We start from the raw sequence: 21,984 nt of genomic DNA, 5'->3' as shown, positions 1-21,984 counted from the left end.
ATCAAAATGCCATCATTATACTCCTGAAGAAATTTAACATTGATATGTTAATACTACATAATATAGAGCCCATATTCGAATTTCCTTGTTGTTCAAAAAATATCCTTTGTAGATTTTTTTTTAAACTCAAGATATAATCAATGTTCACACATTACTTTGGGTTATTATATAAACTGCTATTTTTACTCTTTAAGATTAAAAGATGAGATGATAATATTAAAATTAATATATTATATTAAAAGATAAAATATATTTTAGGCACTTCTGTTGTTTGCTTCATCAGCCTTACTATACTAAACAGTTTCTAATCTATTATAGGAACGTGGAATTATACAAAACCAAAATAGACTCTCTACTACTACTACCAGCTGTTTAAAACTTTATAGTCACTTCTGATTCTATAGATCAATGAAGGCATCATTTTATATAGATGAAACATTTAAACTACCTCATTTGAGGTATAAACATAAAGTTACATGTTTGAATTTTAAAGAGATTGCTATAATGTAATTGGCGTGTTGTGGTTAGTGTGCCAGAAATTAGGTACGTAGTTTTGGTCTGTGTTTTTTCAGCCCATTGGTCATGTATGCAATGCAGATGTTGTCAGAGTTATGGATTTCTCTGTGCTAATTAACGGTGGTGTGTTTTCTGCCCATATACTGCATATACTCTTGTGAGGGCAATTGCATGAGAAAATGTAGAAAAATCTATGTAAAGAGGTAGTCTATACAATGTTAAGAGTATGGACTTGGGGAGATCTGAATTCGAACCGTCAGCTCTGTTGCTTTAGTTTCATATGTATAATAGAGAAGACACATAAAGTTTAAATAATCGGGACTTCACCAGAATCTACTTGCTGAGTATCTAGGAGGGCAAGCTCCCTTCTCTCACTGCCATATTGTTCATTATCTCCAGAATTGTCATGACTTTTCTTGATACTTTGATCTTCCAAATATACATTAAAATATAGTTTTCAAGTGCCATGGAAGATTTCATTGGGATTTTTGTGGGAATTGATCCGATTTTGATTAGTTTAATTTGGAGAGAATTGACATCTTTATGATACTGTTAACATCTTAGCCAAGATTTTGTGGAAGATATAGTGAGATGATGAATGTAAAGAGCTTCATCTAGTGCCTGGAATTTGGCACTCAATAACTAATTGTTTATCATCATTGTCCATTACCAATACTAATTAGAATACCTTAGATTCTCTGATAATGATGGTTAGTAGCATTATATTTGAAAACAGTGCTCTTATGCTGTAGTTTTATGTAGTTAAGAGGAAAGAAATAAAGGCTGAGAATATGCTAATTATTAAGCAGTACCGTAGAATTTCTAATATGCTTCATGGTATTAAAATTGCATATCAGTTTTCAACTCATAATCAGAATAAAGGCTAATTACCCTCCTCTATGCAGATGCTTCAGAATGAGGAAGAAAAAAGATAGTGTATTTGAAAAATAGCTACAAGACATGTCTAGACAGTTCACACACAAAAAAGAAATACAAATGGCCCCTATACATATAAAAAGATGGTCAGTATCACTGATAATAAGAAAAAAAAATCACTGAAACCTCACTTTTACTTATATAATGACGTTGTTTAGAAAACCTTGGGGAAATGGGAATTCTCATATCTTCTTGTGGTTAGTGTACAATAATATAACACTGCAGAGGGAAATATGGCAATATGTATTCAAATTTAAAAAGCAATTAACCCTTTAACCAAGCAGTCCCACTTTTAGGAAGTTATCCCACAGGTAATCTATACACACACGAAATGTCTTCAATCAAAATTACGTTTGATCACTCTGGGGAAGGGAATTAGGTAGGTAAGATATGGCTAGGAAAGGAGACTTAATTCACACTAGTGTTTACTTTTTCCTTCCTCAGTACTTTCCATCTCCACATTGTCTTCATTTCATCCCCTCCACCCCTGGCTTTTTCTTATCCTTCCATTACTTTTCACAAGCTCTGTTCTTTTGTGCTAAAAGGCTGCTCTTTGATATATTGTCAGTTAAAACACTTCCTTTCTGTTACATGGCCTCCCCAGCTTGTGTTTGCATTTGATCTCCAGCTGTGTATTCACTGTGTCTTCCTCTCTGTGTTAGAAGAGGGAGCCTTAGCTTTCTTTGGGGCCTACTTCAGAGGCAGAGCTAGTGCAGTAGCCTGAGGCTCTCTGCAGGCTAGTCTTGAAACTCACAGCTAGAAGTTCAAGGTAGGGCTCCATTTCTTCCCCATTCATTTAAATTCTCTGTAATCTTGAATGAGCTCATTTCATTGTTGGACATTATCGGTTTTGGGTGATTATACGATCTTGAGTGATTATCAATACCTTGTTTTATTTATTTTAGGCAAGGGTATGTACCCCAGTGGCTACCCCACAGCCAACTCCTCCTCGCTCACCTCCTTCACCTCCTAAGGAATGTGTATTAGTAAAAACTCCAGATTCTTCTCCCTGTGATTCAGATCATGATTTAGCTATTCCTGCAGAAGAAATATTTGCTGGAAAAGGTAGAAACCTTGTTTCTGTACATCAGTTTTCATCCGATAACTATTACATAAGATTATATAGTTTATTTTATAAGATGTTTTGTAGATTAATATGCATACACCTTTTGCTTACTAGGTTTTAGTAAATCCTCCTTTCTTGCAAGGAAACTAAAAAATTGGTTGCCACTTTTTAAAGTATGTGATCTAGGGGTGCTTGGCTGCCTCAGTCAGTAGAGCATGTGACTCTTGATCTTGGGGTTATAAGTTTAAGCCCCACATTGAGCTTAGAGATTACTTAAAAAAAAAATAAAGCGTCTTAAAAAAATAAACTTAAAAAAGTATAAGATCTTATACACACTTAGACCACTTTTAAGTTCAGGGGCACCTGGGTGGCTCAGTGGGTTAAGGTCTGCCTTCAGCTAAGATTGTGATCCCAGAGTCCTACATTGGGCTCTCTGCTTAACAGGGTGTCTGCTTCTCCCTCTGCCCCTTACCCTCCTCATGCTCTTCCTCTCAAATAAATAAATAAATAAATATGTATTTCAAAGATTTTTATTTATTTATTTGACAGAGATCACAAGTAGTCAGAGAGGCAGGCAGAGAGAGCGAGAGAGAGACAGAGAGGAGGAAGCAGGCTCCTCACTGAGCAGAGAGCCCGATATGGGGCTCAATCCCAGGACCCTCGGATCATGACCCGAGCTGAAGGCAGAGGCTTTAACCCACTGAGCCACCCAGGCACCCCAAAATATATATATTTTTAAAGATACATGTCTTTTTTTTTTTTTTTTAAGATTTTATTTATTTGACAGAGAGACAGTGAGAGAGGGAACACAAGCAGGGGGAGTGGGAGAGGGAGAAGCAGGCTTCCCGCTGAGGAGGGAGGCTGTTGTAGGGCTCAATCCCAAGATCCTGGTATCATGACCTGAGCCAAAGGCAGATGCTTAATGACTGAGCCACCCAGGTACCCCAATAAATAAAATCTTTAAAAAAAAATGCTACTTTTAAGTTCATGGCCGTGTAAAAGTGATGGGTCTTTTCAAGATTATATTCTTAAACTTTACTAAATTAATTTGGGAATTTTCCCATTAATGGCCATCATCATCATCATCATCATTATTGCCATTATTTGTACACCCAGATGTTAAGAAATTCCACAAGCAACATAGCTTGCCTTCCTATGGAGTTGTTTATTGACGTTTATCTTTCGATTTCTTTTTAAACAAAAAATCTTTAGGAAATGAAATGCCTGCCATCACACTTGTTAATACTCCAGCGGTTACCCCTGCTACTACCCCTCCTCCTGCAGCGGCTTTTTCCCCAACTTTGTCAGAGATTTCCATTGATAAAGTGAAGCCATCAGGTCCAGAGCTTCCTAAGCCATGGAGTGATGCAGACCTGCCACTGGAAGAAGAGCATCCTAGCTCTCTTCAAGAAGAACTTCATCCGAGAGCTATGTAAATGAGGACATACTCCCTTTCAGTAACTGCATGTCTTACATTGACATATATGATCCATTAAAAACATCAGAAATGATGAAGCTTTATAAACCACAAGCTACTTTATACTTTTGTAGGAAGAACCTTCATAAATTTCAAATTTTTAAAATTTTCACCAGATTTACTTATGCCTTCAGTTCCTTTTTAAAACATTTTCTTGTGAAACAGATTAAATATATATTGTCATAATATTGTTCATAAAACAGAAAATGATTTCTCTCCAGAGCAAATCTTCATTTACACTGGTCGGTTAACTTTTATATTACCGTACAGATTTATCTGAGAGATGGTAGAACTTTCAAGATGGTCTAGGATTAAAGCATGAAAACAACTTTAGAAAAATAAATCTTGGTAATTATAGTAGTGCAGATTGTAGAAGTACTTTGCTAAAGGAAGCCTTTGAATCTGTTTTTTTAATATAAAAATTAATATAGGCCTTCAGTGGCCTAAGTTCAAAATATGTCTTTTTCTTCTTAGTGTAATGTCTGTGGCCAAGGAGGAAGAACCTGAGAGTGTGGATTTCCCTGCTCAGCCTGCACCTCCAGAGCCCCCACTTCTTCCTGGCACCAACGCCTCTTCCCCCACACAGATGCCAGGTTCTGATTCATCAACAACAGAGAGCACCTTCAGCGTTACTGTCACTGAAACGGAGACTCTGGATAGACCCATCTCTGAAGGAGAGATTTTATTTAACTGTGGTCAAAGAGTGACTTCCAAGAGTAAGTTAACTTGTATCAATTAATTTCACTGGTTAGATTATGATAATTCCTCAGTAATACTTTTCTATGCCAAGTGTTTACTTAAGTTTCAAGATTAAACATGGTATAATAGAAAGAATATGAACTCTTCACTTTAACTTTTCTATGCCTCAACTTCAGAAGAAAGTAAAATCTTGTTCACAAATCTCACCTTCCAAAAATAATACCACCCTTAATAGTTTGGGGTATGTCCTTCCAGTCTGTTTTTTTCTATGCATATGTAGATACATAAATACGTGTGTGTAAGTATGTGTGGGGGTGTATTTTTACCTTTAAAAATAAGATCATACTATATATGTTGTTTGAAACCTGAATTTTTTTTTTTTTTACCTAATAAGATATTGTGGACATCTTTCTGTATCAATATATCTAGCCATACCTCATTTTTTTTAGTTGTGTGTGGGCTATTAAAACAATGCCATAGTGGTTGGCATGTAGATTGCTTTCCATACTAACTCTCCAGTGACCATTTTTTACACACACATTTTGTGCACCTATCTGATTAATTCCTTTGAATTCATTCCTAGAAGTGGAATTGCTGAATCAGAATATGCACCTTTAAAATAGTGGCACATTACCAACATACTCTTTAGAAAGCTTACATCATGGTATTTAGGAATGCCTTTTTCTCAGTTTCATGGTTACCACTGATATCTATAACTCTTTTTAATTTCTGACAAGCTGGTAGGTAAAACGAAAATCTCATATTTGTTATAAAATGTACTTTAAAAAAGTGTGAGATTGAAGAGCTTGTGAATTATTATTATTTATGAACAGAATTATTTACGAACATACCGTTTGTGTAAGTCTAAATGTAATGTTCTATGGCTTTGTGGTCAGGTTATTTACTAAGTTTATGTTCTGTTTTCTAAATTTTTACAATGTAACCTGTAGTTTTAGGAGACGAAGGACTGTATCTGATGAATCTAAATGATAGCTTATCCAGTACTCTGCAAGACGCCCTTGAGATGGTAAGAAATTATTGGCTCCATATTGAATTCTGACACAAAGAATATTTTGATGAATTTGTTGCCATCCATCAGGGTTTTTTCTCAGATATTTGAGTTACAGGTATAAAATTTAATAAAATATCCATGAAGGAATTTAAGCTTTGCACATTTCATTATCATTTTTGTATGTTTAATTATCATAATTATGAGAATGAAAATTATTAACCTCTGTGTCTCCAGTAGTTGAAAAATATACAGTTAATGTAATTAAGTAGTGAAAATCAAGCCCAAATTGTCATATGGTATAGTGCCTTTATAATATTTCAAACAGGGCTTTATCTATTTAACCTGCTCTCTTATATTTGTTATTTTTCCCTAATCAGGATTATAATTCTTTGTGCTAAAAATAATTGAATTCTTTGGCATAAGAAAAAGAAACTGAAATAGGACATAGTAGTACCACTACTTCCTAGTTATTACCTAGCTCTGTGGAAGTTGCCATTTAAAAACATGATTATGGGGGCTCCTGGGTGGCTCAGTTGGTTAAGTGCCTGACTCTTGATTTTGGCTCAGGTCATGATCACTGGGTCCTGGGATGGAGGCCTGCATTGGGCGCGGTATGCTCAGTGGGGAGCCTGCTTGAGGATATTCTCTCTCTCTTTCCCTTACTCCCTCTCTCTTCCTCTGTCCCTCCCCCTCCCACTCTCTCACAGACTTTCTCTCTCTCTCACATATATAAATAAATCTTTAAGAAAGTATTTATATTATTTCAGGGGTATCTGGGTGGCTCAGTTGGTTAAGCGGCTAACTCTTGATCTCAGCTAAGGCTTGATCTCAGGATCATTAGTTCAAGCCCTGCATTGGGCTTCATGCTGGGTATGGAGCCTATTTAAAAAATATATATATATATATATATATATATGTGTGTATATATATATATATATATATATTTAAAATAGGTATATATTTTACAGTGGAATACTATGCAGCCATCCAAAGAAATGAAATCTTGCCATTTGTGACGACATGGATGGAACTAGAGGGTATTATGCTTAGCGAAATAAGTCAGTCGGAGAAAGACAACTATCATATGATCTCCCTAATATGAAGAAGTGGAGATGCAACGTGGGGGGTTTGGGGGGGTAGGAAAAGAATAAATGAAGCAAGATGGGATCGGGAGGGAGACAAACCATAAGAGACTCTTAATGTCACAAAACAAACTGAGAGTGGCTGGGGGTGGGTGGTAGGGAGAGGGTGGTGGGGTTATGGACATTGGGGAGGGTATGTGCTATGGTGAGTGCTGTGAAGTGTGTAAACCTGGCGATTCACAGACCTGTACCCCTGGGGCCAATAATACATTATATGTTTATAAAAAAAATTTTTTTTAATTAAAAAAGAAAAAATAAATAAAAAAATAAAATAGATATATATTTTAAATAGGTATATATATTTAAATATGTATATATTTACTTACATATATGTGTGTGTTTAAGTTATATATATAATTACAATTATTGCAATATGTGTAATATCAATTAGTATTATAATATATGTAATATCAATTATTACATATCCACATATAACTATAATACAGAAATGATAGTAGGAATTTTCTTTTGAAATATTACTAAGGAATAGCAATTTTTAAATATATATATATTTTTTAAAGATTTTATTTATTTATTTGACAGAGATCACAAGTAGGCAGAAAGGCAGGCAGAGAGAGAGGAGGGGAAGCAGGCTCCCTGCTGAGCAGAGAGCCCAATGTGGGGCTTGATCCCAGGGCCCTGGGATCATGACCTGAGCTGGAGGCAGAGGCTTTAACCCACTGAGCCACCCAGGTACCCTATATATATATTTTTTTAAAGATTTAATTTATTTATTTACTGACCATAAGCAGAGGGAGCAGTAGGCAGAGGAAGAGAGAACATGGGGCTCGAACCCAGGACTCTGGGATCATGACCTGAGTTGAAGGCAGATGCTTAACCAGCTGAGCCACCCAGACACCCCTTTTTTATATTTTTAACCACCCAAGGAAGGGAAGGCAGTTGTACTCAACTCTCATCTACCTTTATCTATAGCTTTTGCTAAGCATTGCTGTTATTTTTGCTCTTTTTTAAAAAGTTTGATAAGTTTTGACATATGTATATATCTCTAAAGCCATTACCGCAGTCAAGATAATGAACATATTACCATCCATCACTTCCCAGAATTTCCTCATGCCCTTTTGTAATTTGTCCTTCTCATCTCTTATCAGTCCTCTTATCCCCCCACATGTCTACCATGCTACTGGTCTGCTTTCTGTAGCTATAATTCATTTGCATTTTCTCAAATAACAGAAATGAAATCATATGGTATATATTCCTTTTTTCTGGTTGCTTGAACTCAGCACAGTTATTTTGAGATTCATCTGTGTTGTAGTGTGTATCGTAGTTAGCTCCTTTTTATTGCTGTGTAGTAATGTGTTGTATGGATGTACCACAATTTGTCTGTTCACCTGTCAGTGGACATTTAGGTTGATTCCAGTTTTGGCTATCACAAATAAAGCAACTATGAACATTTATGTACAAGTTTTATATGGACTTATGCTTTCATTTCTCTTGGGCAAATACCTAGGAGTGGAATGGATAGATATGTGGTAGGTATATGGTAAACTTTTAAAGAAAAGCTGTTTAATTTGATCTAAAATTTTGTGTTGGCTTTTGCATCTGTGTTTTATAGGAATTATATTTTATAGGAATTACAGGAATCTGCAAAAAGTTTTGGGCTTTCCTCAGGCATATGGTTAAATTGCCTAAAGACAGTTTTACCCTTTTGAGTCTTGCTTTAAAGATTAATGAGGCAAGACCAGAGCAGTACTCACTCTAAGGCCATTCGTTCCCTGCTGTGGAGGCAAGACCCTTTTAGGCACTCCAGCCAATGCCTCATTAAATGTGGTTTTCCAGCCTGCTTGGTAGGAACAGGTATTACTCTAGCCTGTGTACACAACCTGGGCACTTGTTGGAGCTAGTCTTTAGTTTAGCCTCACGTGGTTACCTCACATGCATGTGCTGATCAGTATTCAGTGCTCAAAGTGGACCCTCTGCAGATCTCCAGAGTTCTCTCCCTTTCTCCCTTCAGCTTTCACTTTTCTGGGAGCCTGGAAACTCCCACAGGCAGTGATCTGGAGCAGTCACAGGGCTCTCCTGATTCGTTTCCATCTCTCAGTGACCACTGTCTTTTGTTACCTGATGTCCCATGTCTTGAAATGTAAATTTTCATATACTTTGTCCATGTTTCAGTAGTTTCAAAGAGCTTGGTAAATCTGAAAGTAAAGTCTGGTGGCATTAGTGTCTTTCCATTATACATGATCATGATGAAAACAAGAGAGATTGGTGTACTTTTGAAAAGTCATGTCCTTCTGTCCCTTTGTAATCATAATGCCAGAAGTTCCTGTGAAACAACCACTTGAAGTGATGTAAACTAGGACTGTATATTAAATTCACTGGGGGAGGTTTTATAAAATAAGCATGCTGGTTCCAGCTTCTGATAGGTGGATTTGGTAGGTCATGAGAGTTATATGGTGTGCATGTGTGGCCAGTTAGAAGCCTAGACCTGTATATTTTGAAAAAGTTCCCAGTGTTCTCATGTATGTCCTTTGTTATATGTGACATCTCATTTTACAGATGAAGTTGAGTGAGGTTCAATAGCTTGTCCATGTCACATAGCTATTCAGTGACAGATATATAACTCTTTTTACATAGATATGTGATACCTTTACTTTTCATTTTAAGCTATTAACTATATATTTTGAGTTCTAATTGGGGCTATCTGAATCCTAAAGCTTAAGTTACAGGAGCTGGCTGTGTGTGCTGGAGATTTCGCAAGTCCGTAAGCAGCTTTGGAGGCGAGGTAGCATCTTTATGTTATTAAGGACACTTAATAGGATCTATAATAAGGATATCGTTAATCGTATAATGATGCTGAATCTGGAAATTAATATATCCAAGTAACAAAATTTGTTAAAAACAATTTGCTTTACTATGTGCAGGGGTGTAAAATAATGCATTAAGGAGATTTTTTGGTAAGATTTTAATGGTACAATTACTTGTCTCACAGTAATTATCTATTGCAAGTAATTGAGTCCATTATGAAGAGAGTGAAAATCACTTTTATTATTTTTTTCTATTTTTTATTTTTTAAAGATTTTATCTATTTATTTGACAGACAAAGATCACAAGCAGGCAGAGAGAGAGGAGAAAGCAGGCTGCCCGCAGAGCGGAGAGCCCGACGTAGGGCTTGATCCCAGGACCCTGGGATCACGACCCAAGCCGAAGGCAGAGGCTTTAACCCACTGAGCCACCCAAGTGCCCCGAAAATCACTTTTATTAAATAATATGTGGGGAAGGCAAAAATGAGATGTCTTTATTTTCAGAGAAGCATTAAACTAACATTCGGTTTACTTAATATGTCATTATGGTATTTTTACCCATCCTTAGAAGTTTATCATGGACCAGAGCATGTTTAAGTTTATAGTAAGTTTGTTTGTAAGTTTGTTTAAAATAATAGCTAAACCCAAATGGGACTAAATGATAACATCTTTTTTTTTTTCTTCATTTGAAACTGAACTCTTAATGTTTTTGGTAAGCCTAAATCAAATAAGTTACAAATTCATTTTTTTAAAAGATTTTATTTATTTATTTGAGAAAGGGAGAGAGAGAACAAGAGTGAGGGTGTGGGGTGGGGAGAGCAACAGAGGGAGAGGGAGAAGCAGACTCCCTGCTGATCCCAGGATACTGGGGTCTCAACCTGAGCTGAAGGCAGAGGCTTAACTAACTGAGCCACGCAGGTGCCCCAGATATGGTACAAATTCAAAATGAAGTCAAGTGCAGAAGTATAATCCTAAAAATCCAAGAACAGCCCAAGTCATGTCACCAACAGACATTTATCTATATACAGCTGGGGGATAAAGAGTGACAGTAATCTGGAATTAATAAACTTTATTTCATTACTAGTAAAATGTTAAGTAAAAAGTACTACTGCTGGGGTTAAAAATCTTGTTAATAGTTGGATTTACAGGGTGCCTGGGTGGCTCAGTAGGTTAAGCCTCTGCCTTTGGCTCAGGTCATGATCTCAGGGTCCTGGGATCGAGCCCAGCATAGGGCTCTCTGCTCAGTGGGAAGTCTGCTTCCCACCTCTCTCTCTGCCTGAAAAGGCCTACTTGTGATCTCTCTCTTTCTGTCAAATAAATAAATAAAATATTTTTTAAAAAATTGTTGGATTTACAAGGGAATCTAGTTTCTTTGACTCTGAGCCCCATACTGTCCTGCATCTTTGGGATAGGTCTTATTTGAGGTGCCAGGAAGCCTAGTTTGGGTCCTCCGGGGAGGGCTGCAGTATCTGCTCCCTAGCCAAGTACTAAAGGTCAGCCCACAGGCAAAGGGACAAACAGAGGTCTATAGGTGCCTTAACATATTTCTGTAGTTTTTCGTTTTGCCTGTGGTCCAGGTTTCAGTATCCCTCCAGTGCTCTGCCCCCATCACCACACCGTGGTGTTGCTTTGGGTGCTGCATAAATATGAAGCAGGAAACTGTGTAAGCCAAAAACTTGATGGCCCTACATAAAACATTTACGAACCATGATAACTCAGTCACTTCAGAGCGAGGGTCCAGTTTGCATGTATATTATACTAAATGTCCAGTTGAGGTGTAACCAAATTATTTTATATTGTTGTTTCTATTTGAGGCATACTAAAGACTTGTTAGTATAGTCAAATGAAAATGAGAACTAGATGAAAATAGAGTCTACCTTCTTTCCATAAAGTGCTAATATGACCATTTTCATGATGGCTGCTACATTTCACTAATCATAAATCAAGAAAATGCAAGTGTTTCATAGGATTTTTTGTTATATTAACTGTCTTTATATTTCACTCAGGAAGATGATCCTCCCAGCGAAGGACAAGTGATTAGGATGCCCCGTAAAAAAATTCATGCAGACGCAATTCTTTCTCTTCTTGCTAAACAAAACCAGGACTCCTTGGTTTCACAGCAAGCAGTCTATCATTCAGAGGTACTTAACCTTAATAATTTTTGTTTTCTTTTGGTTTGGTCTAAATACAGGAAAAATAACAAAAATATTCCTACTTATAGTGAAAGCACGCTAATTCTTCAACTTATTCAGGGGTCAACTTTATAGTAACTTTAACGTGAAATCAGAGCTCTAGAGTTAGGCAATCTGCTCCAGCCCTCCTGTTCTACGGTTGAAAAAATGGAAACCCTTTTAGATGATTTGTGAGGATCAGTCATTCTTTCTTTCTTCAGCCATTTACTGAATATCTACTATGTGCCAGAACCAGTCTTGAAAAATGTGCAAAGATGAAGGAGACAGAACCCTACCCTTAGGACGCTCACAGTCCTGTAGGGAGAAAAGGGCCTAACAATTACTCTACAGTTAATAATGGATCAAAATATTTAGAAAGTGTTGAATAACTCAGTGTGACAAGCACTTTGGATAAAGAGAAAAGTCTGGAGAAGTTGGTTGAACCAAGTGATCGTAAAGAACCGTTTAAGCCATGGAAAGGCTTGGGCACTGTAGAGGCTATTAAGATATTCTGGGCAAGGAGGTCACAAGGTATGATACTTAGGAAGGAATTTGGAGGTTTTATAATCCAGTCCTGGTGTTTGGAGGGAAAGAGGGGAAGGAATGAATCCTGATCTGGTTTCAGCTGCACCTTTTCATCCTAGATGGGCTTTTGTGCTCCCTGACGTTACTCTTAGTCTGGGGCACCAGTGTCTGCAGTCTGGGTTGTTGCCAAGATCAATGATACTTATGAGTATGAGAGCATTTTGTGAGTAGACAAGCTAAGGCTTTAGTAGAGTCCTAGAGTATTAAGGTGTTAAATAGCTCAGCAATTACAAGCACCCTAGAAAATTGATTCATAATAGAGAAGGTACTGTTTATTGCCCAACATTTTATATGGTAGTGGCAGAGTAAGAGAGGCGCTGTGAAATATTCCTAATTAATTTCTAGGGAAAGTGTATCTGCCATCGTTCTAAATTTTGCCAAAGGGTCTCCAAAGGTTTTATATTAATTGCAGAACAATCCCTTTTCTATTTAGAGGTTGTTAAGGTAATTGATGTTCCTAAACAAAAGTCACATTAGGGCCTTAGAGGAGATAGAAATACACAAGAATTTGGGAAAATTATAGAAAATCTTGAATGTTGAGCTAAGAAGTTAGATTTTACTTTATAGTTAACAGAGCCATAGTTAATTTTATAGTTAACATCGAAGATGTTTCAGCAGTGATTTCTTCATATGTTCTAGAAAAACACTTGGTTGAAATTAAATCCCGTTTCAATGAGAAACAGAGTTTTCAGATACTGGAATTTTTATTCGGTTCTTAGTAAGTAAACTCATAGAATATTTCTAAGTCACAAAATGTGGTAGTGATCACATACATAATTTTTAATACGAAAAAATAGAAGTCTTAATTTTTTTAGTTGTAAAATTTATTTTTTATATATATGTGTATATATTTTAAAGATTTTATTTATTTGACAGAGAGAGACAAAGTGCAAGAGGGAGCACAAGCAGGGGGAGTGGAAGAAGGAGAAGCAGGCTTCCCGCTGAGCAGGGAACCCTATGCAGGACTTGATCCCAGGACCCTGGGATCATGACCTGAGTTGAAGGCAGACACTTAACAACTGAGCCACCCAGTCACCCTAAATTTATTTTATATATTTGATAAAGAAATGTATTTGTACTTGTGTACTTTCTGAGGGGGAAGAACTTTATTAATATGATGAAAGTAGTCTTCTTCAACTTAGGTACTTATAAAAATATGTAATTATTTGGATAAGGGTAATGTTTATGTCACTTAACTGTTAAGATTCACCCTAACAAGTTCAGGCAGTTTTCATTAATGAAGAATGAAAAAGATGTTTTCTATTATTTTAATTTGAAGCTGTATGAACAATATGCAACGTGTGCCATTATTTAGTTTAAATCATAAAATTTTTCTTAGGTGTTTTGCTATCTAATTTGGAGTTTGAAAAGCAAGATAATGCTTATTTAACTTCATAAAAAATGAGATATTGGCAACAAAGCCTATTGCTAGATGCCTGATAGAACCAACTTTTTAAGCCTGTTTTTTAGTAGAGTGTGTGTGCGTGTGTGTGTGTGTGTGTGTGTGTGTGATAATAAGCACTTCCTAAAATACCTTTCAAGCAGTCAAGTACTTTGGTTCATGGTATTTGACAAATTTTTGCTTTTTGACTTGATTTTAATATAGTGTTTTTAACAATTGTTGCTACCTTTTATAGGACTTGGAAAACAGTGCAGGTGAACTTAGTGAAGGACAAAGGCCCAGGCTGACAGCAGCAGCAGAGAACATCTTACTGGGACAGTCTGTCTCTATGCAGTCACCTGCCACTAATGCAGAGTTTTTGGATAAAAAATGTGCTCCTCAGCCATTATCTCAGCAATTTGACACAGTTGCAGGTATACACCAAAATATTGCTTCTTGATGTAGCATTTATTAGAATGTACTTGAATCCCACCACACTTCCTTTGTACTGTTTCCAGGCTGAATGCTATATTCTGTTTTGTGTTATAATTGTGATAGTGATCCTAATCTGAATTAAGAAAATTGCTATTTTCAGGTAGGGGCAAAATTTCTTTACTAAAAAGGGTCTTCATTATTGAAAAGTTTAGTAATGACTTTTTTTTTTGTGGTCTATATATTTTCCCAGATGTGATTCAGGTATCAGTGTTAGTACGTGAGCCTCTGGTTGGTGCATGAGATAATTTTGGTAATAGGCATACATATACTTAAAATTTTTTAATAGTGATGTATTTATTTATTTATTTTATTTTACTATATATTAGAAAAAATATAATTTAGAACACCAAACTGTGACAGAACATACCTTGTTTAGGACAAGGTTAAATTAGATAATCCTCTAGAAATTCATTCTTTACACTGTATGGATTTCTGACGTAATGCTCAGTGTATTCATGACTAGTTTAGAACCTCATTAGCCAGACTTTCTGCTGTAACACTTTGGAAATAAGAATAGAAGAGAGAGGGGCGCCTGGGTGGCTCAGTGGGTTAAAGCCTCTGCCTTTGGCTCAGGTCATGATCCCAGGGCCCTGGGATCAAGCCCTACATCAGGCTCTCTGCTCAGCAGGGAGGCTGCTTCCCTCTCTCTCTCTGCCTGCCTCTCTGCCTACTTGTGATCTCTCTCTGTCAGATAAATAAATAAATAAATAAATAAATAATCTTAAAAAAAAAAAGAATAGAAGAGAGAATACTGATCATTAACATATACAGTTGATTCTCATTATCTGTGCTATCTGTGGAGTCATCAGAAACACTGAATTAGTAATTACTGACCCATTGCTCCTTGGGGAAAATACAGCCTAGATTCCTACAAGCTTCTGATCATAACATCTTTGTCAACTGATCAATATGTAACTGTGTTAATGTGTGTTTCTTTTTAAAGAAATTTATTGTAATATATATTGTTGGTGCATTGACATTGAGCTCAGGGTCCGCAACACTGTAGCTCGGGCCTGAACAAAGCTTCTGGAATCCATGTATTTTCTCTCTAAGGCCTGTCACAGCTTTGTGCACTTAAGACACCAGATGGCACTTCAGCAGTCTGAGTGGGGCCACTTGAAACCACAGATCACCAACAAAAAGCACAAAGATGTGAACAGACAGTAAATAGACAGCAAAAGGGACCCTTGTTTACAGTATAAGAGCTGAAATAAGAAAACAGAGCATCACCTTGGTTCAGCCTCAGCTAGTAAATGGGTGATGCAAGTTTTTTTAGTCTACCCATGTCTGTGAATGATCACAAAATCACTGCAACTGTTGATTTTGGGATTAGAAGTAAATTTTATTGAGTAGGTGAATTTGCAAATATGGAATCAGCAAATTCATGGGGAGCAAATGTATTCTCATTTGCTGATTTTTCCATGCCCATTTTTGCATTCTCTTAAGTGAAAAGAACTTCCGGAGGTTTGCAGATTTTCCAAGGATCAGAAAAGGAAATGCATAAAGTTAGAAAAACATTGGTATAGAATATTTAAAATCTCCCATTTTATATTGAGTGAACACATTGTATCATTCAGAATTGAGAGAAATTCAAGACTAAATTTTCCAGGAGAATAAATATAAAGTAAGATTGGAGTTATTTCTCAGTTTGTGCACATAGTGAGGGCATTAAATGTTTTACATTCTTTTAAATGAATAGGATTTTTTTTAAAAGATTTTATTCATTTGAGAGAGAGAGAGAGAGAGAGTGAGCACAAGCAGGGGGAGCAACAGAGGGAGAGGCAGAAGCATGCTCTCAGCTGAGCAGGGAGTCCGATGTGAAACTCGATCCCAGGATCCTGGGATCATGAACTGAACCGAAGGCAGACATTTAACTGACTGAGCCACCCAGGCACCCCTAAATGAGTAGTATTTAAGATGGCATAAAATGTGACTTTTTGAAGTTTTTATTTAAATCCAGTTAGTTAACATACAATGAAATATTAGTTTTAGGTGTACAATAAAGTGATTCAGTACTTCCATATATCAGGGGTGCTCATCAAAAGTGCACTCCTTACCTGTACCCCTGGGGCTAATAATACATTATATGTTAATAAAATTAATTTTTAAAAAAGCACTCTCCTTAATCCCCATCACCTGTTTCATCACCACTCTCCCCACCTTCCCTTTGGCAGCCATCAGTTCTTTGTAGTTAAGAATGTGTTGGGAGTGTGTTTCTTGGTTTGCTCCTCTTCCCCCTCTCCTTTGCTTGTTGTTATTTGTATCTCGCTATCTTCAAATTGCAGTTAAACAGAATTGACACTAGGTGGCTCTCACAGATCACTTGAGAGCTGCTAGGTACTTGAGAAAAACTAGGTACTTGTTAAATTATTATACAATAAAATACATGAGGATATATCCTAGTTAGTCCCTGCTTATTCCTCTGGTTAGCACCTAGCGTATTATCTACCATACAATGGGCTTATAATAGTAGGTACACTGCAGGTATTTGTTTAATAGGGAAGAACAGTAAGTTATGTGGCATAATATAAGATCGAGCATATAGATGAGGCAATTTAGCAGAGTGTGGCTAAGAATTTGGGCTTTTGGAGTTTCAGATAACAGTTTGAGTTCCAGCTCTGTGTACTTTGAGGCAAGAAACTTACTATCTTTGAACCCAGTAATTTTGTTGGGACTGTATTTTGTTAGATTGATATAAGCAGAATCTATTGGTAAATTACAGTGTGGTTTGTCTTAGATATCTATAATGAAGTGAATGAATGGATCACAATTCTTTTCAAAACAGCAACATTTTATGAAGCAATCTGTCAATGACCTTTTGAGTTAATTCATTTGTCTGCTTCCTATATGCTTGGGAATAGAATTCATCTGCTTCATTTACAAAAACCAAATAAGGAAATGTTCAGAATTTATTATGGGCCCCCCAGTGTGTTTCAGTTATACTGCACTGTGAATTAGCTGTAGTTGAAAGCTGTTGCAATTGTGCATTTTGCAGATTAAAAATATTTTTGATAGTGGTTTAGATATTGAAACTACAGTTCTTATTTCATTAAAAAAAAAAACCCTACTCATTCATTTTATTTATGGGTTGTGTGTTCCATTTGTTAACTGAGGTTCTCTTTTAAAGTTAGTATTAGGAAGAATGTCTGCCTTAGAAGTTTCCAGATAATAAAAAAAGTAAAATTAAAAATATATATTTTTGAGCCCAAGTTTCTTCATCTATCAAGTGGGGATAATATTAGTGTATTCATTGTCTATTGCTATTTAACAAATTACCCCACAATTTAGCAGCCAAAGACAGAAACATTTATATTCTCACACAATTCTGAAAGTCATGAATCTGGTAGCAGCTTAGCTAGGTAATTTTCAGAATCTCCCATGAAGTTACCGTCAAGTTGTTTTCTGAGGCTGATGTCATCCGAAGGCTTCCACTAGGGTTGGAGGATCTTTTTTCCAAGCTCACTCACATGGCTGCTGGCAGGAGGCCCCAGTTCCACTGCTCATGACCTAGCAGCTGGCCTCCCACAAAGAAAGAAAGTAAGCAATCAAGATGGAAACCACAAAGTCTTTCATAACCTAATCTCAGAAGTGACATGCCATCTTTCCTTCCACATTCTAGCAATAACACAGAGCAATCCTGGAATAAGATATAGTAGGGGATGACTGAAAGGTATGAACCCCGGGAGACAGGATTCAGGACACCATCTTGGAGGCTGGTTACCACAAATAGTGTCCACCCTTTATGGTTATTAGAAATAGTAAATGACAATGCATATAAAGTAGTCAGCACAGTGCTTACCACATGGTAAGTGGTGTTCTCTTTAATAATGACTAGAGTATGTAAAAATACCTTCTTATAGGGATTCAATAGAAATAGACTATCCACAGCTGCCTAGAAGGACTATGCCTGTAGAGAACTAACGTGTTCCTCTTGTTTTAAGTATTTTAGCACATAGTGGTTACTATAGAAGAATGAATACCATGTATCATTATTTCTGCTGGTGACTAATCTCCTGCCTTATATATGTACATATATATTTTTAATTAGAGAAAGAGAGGTGGAGCGGGTAGAGGGAGAGAGAGCATCTAATTAAGGAGGCTCCATGCCAGCACAGAGCCTGATGCCGGCGTTGATCCCACAACCCTGACATCAGGACTTGAGCCAAAATCAAGAGTTGGACGTTTAACCGACTGAGCCACCCAGGCGTCCCTATATTGTTTTTTAAATAACTTTACCTATCGAGGCTCATCAGTTCTTACCTTGCATATCTCCACTTCTGTTCATTTTCAGAAAGTATCCTATTTGCAACGTATCCTATTGCAACCTAGGTATTTTCCCTACCACTCTTCCTAATCCTGAGGCCCTCAGTTTGGGTTGAGTAACAAAAAGATGCAAAATTAGTTTTGAAGAGTTGCCTTAAGAATCCTAATATGTAAACTGGTATTTTTTGAATGAATTGTGAAGACTCTGGAATACACTACCAATTATAGCTCTCATTTATTCAGAAAACTTCTATTGGATACTACTATGTATCCAGAACTATATTATATTACTATGGTGTTAGGCACTTGAGATACAGAGATGATAGGCATCTACTCTCAAGGAAGTTTACAAACTACTGTAGGAGAAATACAAGAAAGAACTGTGTGATTAGTACAATACACATTGCTGTGGGACTGTAGGGGAGGACTCTACCCATACATGAAGCCTCAGAGGTTTCCCACAAGTCGATATGAAATTGAATCTTAATGGTGGAGTACAATAAGCATCCAGTTTGTTCATTTACTTATTCATTCAGAAAATATTTTTTGAGTGCTTGCTATACTCTAACCATATTCTGGGGGCTAGGAATATAAAACCTCGTAAGATCCTATCCATAATGAGTTTTTTTCTCTAGTAGAAGTAATAGATGAGAGGACATAAACATGCAATAAATTGTAGCTATTTTGATGTTTGTATAGAATGGGGTACAGGTCACTTGTATCTGGAGAGGGGAATCAGAAAAGACTTTGTACATGAGAGGAGGCTTACGTGAAATGGATTCTTGAAGATGAACAGATGTTTGCTGTGTAGTAAATGAGGAGAGACCTTGTGGGCCAAATATGCAGTGAGACAATGAAAAAGAAAAGAAAATAGCAAGACTTTACCTTATCAATGAATTAGAGCTTAGGATAGATTGGAGTAGTGAGCCCAAACTAGGTCCTAGAAAATCCTGAATAATATATGAAATAGTTTTTGGATTTACTCTTGAGATGATAGGGATCTGTTTGTGAACCAAATAGAAAATAATGCCCATCTTGTTTTATATTTATGCCCATGAAAAATTCTTGAATTTCTATCAATTCTGAATGTTTTATGATATTCACAGATCCATTAAGGATTATAAGTAAATGACGGATATGATGATCTTTGTCTTTTATTTTGCATGATCATCTGAGGTACAGTGTGATGAAAAGATTGGAAAGGATTAAGGCTAGAGGCAAGGAGCCTGGTTGGACAGCTATTACGGTAAAGCTGGTCAAACATTATTCAAGAGTGAGGAAATATAAAAAGGAAGATTTGAAAGACAAGAAGGAGAATGGACAAGACTTAATTTGAATATGAGAAAAGCAAAAGAAAGGAAAACCTATCCATATGGTTGGATGGATGGAATTTCCATTCACTGAGTTGAGAGAGAGGGACTATGGAGAAGGGATAGAATTAGTAGGAAATAAGGATGAATGGGCCTTTAAGCATGTTGAATTTGAGGCACCTTTGGGTTTCATACAAATGGAAAAATGTATTAGATTTGACAAACCCAAAGCTGCTGCTGGCATTGGCAATTTTGGGTGGACTTAGTCTTCTCTGAAAGTCTTAAGTGTCTAAGGTTGCTTTTTCATTGCAGTAAGATTCTAGAGAAGTAAAATTAGGGATTTCAAGTTAAGATAAATTTGATGTGAATGATATAATAGTTACAAAGAGCTAAATTACATTATACAGACAAGACGCCCACACTCAATGAGCATGCTTTTTAGAAGTGACACCATTTGTGTTGTTGAACAAATTTAGCATTGTTATGATAGCTTTCGGGGAATTCCTACCTGACCCTTTATTACTGGGTTAGATACCTGTCATACATGCTCTCTGCATAGTTCTCTAATGTTGCCTGCCTAATTTTGCTTTTGTCACACTGATCTGTAATCTAATTTGTAATCTAACAAGACTTTATCTTGTTCTCTGTCCTATCCCTGTCATCTAACAGAGTCTGTATCACCTAGGGCATAGTCAGTAAATATATGTTCAGTGATAGGGTCTTCTATGGATTGAAAGCTATTACATGCTTTGAACGCTTTGGGGAAATAGTTGATTATATGCCTTCTGGGTTTTTACATTTAGGTCTTTTATCAAAATTTACTGTGTGTCTTTTTAATGAATTTTTTCTTTATACCATACATTAACCACATATAATCTTACATAAAACAAAATGTGATTATATCATATATTAAATTATAGACTATTTTTTTAGAGTGACTGCCATCCATTCCTCATCCTCACATTTTCTCCTATCCCATATTTTGCTTTACCCCAGCTAACTCACGTTAAGATTCTGGCATGTAATCTTTCTGTTTTTGTCCGTAGACACACTCACATGTATAGTATACATGGTAGATATATATGATATGTGTGTGTGCTGTTATTTTACAAGTCGAGATCATATCATGCCCACTTCCCTGCATTTGTTTTTACACAATAAATCCTATGGAAATTACAAGTTTCTGATTGCCTAAGTGTTTCTGTCTTCACATGTTTGTTGGCCATTTGGATTTGCTCTTTTGTCAATTACCTACTTAAGTTCTTTCCCCATTTGTTAGGGTCTAAATTTTTCTTAAAACCATGTAATAACTATTTCAATTGTCAATTACCTACTTAAGTTCTTTCTCCATCTGTTAGGGTCTGAATTTTTCTTAAAACCATGTGATAACTATTTCTATATTTTAGATGTTTTCTATCGCCTGTATTGCACATCTTTTTCCAAATTTATACTGAATTCATTGTCATTATTTATGGTCTTTCTTTGCCATATAGGTAACAGAATTTTTTATATAGTTATTTCTATCTTCTATACTTTATGTGTTTTTATGGCTTGATTAGGTTTCTCCTAATATAAGTTTATACCTGTAGTCTTGTAGATTTTCTTGCGAGCTTTTCATTATTTAGTGTATTTATATTTAAGTCTATCTGGAATTAGCTTTTTCAAATGATGTAAGGTAGAAGCCCAATATGATTTTCTTCCACATAAATAGCTAGTTGGGTCAGCATCAACTAATATATAAGCTGTTTTCCTTCCTACTGAATTAAAATAACCAGTTTGTATATTATTCTCATAGAGGTGGGAATATTTTTCTGGATTCTTTATTATAAGTAATCTGAATGCTTTATGATCTCAAACATTAGACTATTGTGTCTTTATAGCACATTCTGTTATCTGATAGGGCAAGTTTCTGCTTCAAAAATTTTTTCATACTTTTGTTGGCAGGTCTCAGGCATTTGTTCCATATAAACTATAAAACTTTTTTTTCTGTCAAAAATTGCCCTAGGGGCACCTGGGTGGCTCAGTGGGTTAAAGCCTCTGCTTTTGGCTCAGGTTGTGATCCCAGAATCCTGGGATCGAGCCCCGCTTCAGGTTCTCTGCTCGGTGGGGAGCCTGCTTCCCCCTCTCTCTCTCTGCCTGCTTCTCTGCCTACTTGTGGTATCTGTCTGT

At 36.4% G+C, this 21,984-nt stretch overlaps 1 protein-coding gene across 5 annotated transcripts in view; it reads left to right on the top strand.

The window, feature by feature from the left end:
• KIAA0586 (KIAA0586 ortholog) overlaps positions 1-21,984 on the top strand; it is a 121,242-nt gene that overhangs the window by 51,860 nt on the left and 47,398 nt on the right. For all 5 annotated transcript variants that reach the window (XM_032875292.1, XM_032875290.1, XM_032875288.1 and 2 more), the window contains 6 exons: positions 2,358-2,517; positions 3,731-3,950; positions 4,470-4,711; positions 5,645-5,721; positions 11,617-11,751; positions 14,004-14,181. In XM_032875292.1, coding sequence (XP_032731183.1) covers positions 2,358-2,517; positions 3,731-3,950; positions 4,470-4,711; positions 5,645-5,721; positions 11,617-11,751; positions 14,004-14,181 — 1,012 coding nt within the window. The remainder of the gene's footprint in view (positions 1-2,357; positions 2,518-3,730; positions 3,951-4,469; positions 4,712-5,644; positions 5,722-11,616; positions 11,752-14,003; positions 14,182-21,984) is intronic.

This window comes from Lontra canadensis, unplaced genomic scaffold (assembly GCF_010015895.1).
Source record: "Lontra canadensis isolate GAN:19392208 unplaced genomic scaffold, GSC_riverotter_1.0 scaffold55, whole genome shotgun sequence".
NCBI classification, from domain to species: domain Eukaryota; kingdom Metazoa; phylum Chordata; class Mammalia; order Carnivora; family Mustelidae; genus Lontra; species Lontra canadensis.
This window is presented reverse-complemented; position numbering and strand designations above follow the sequence as displayed.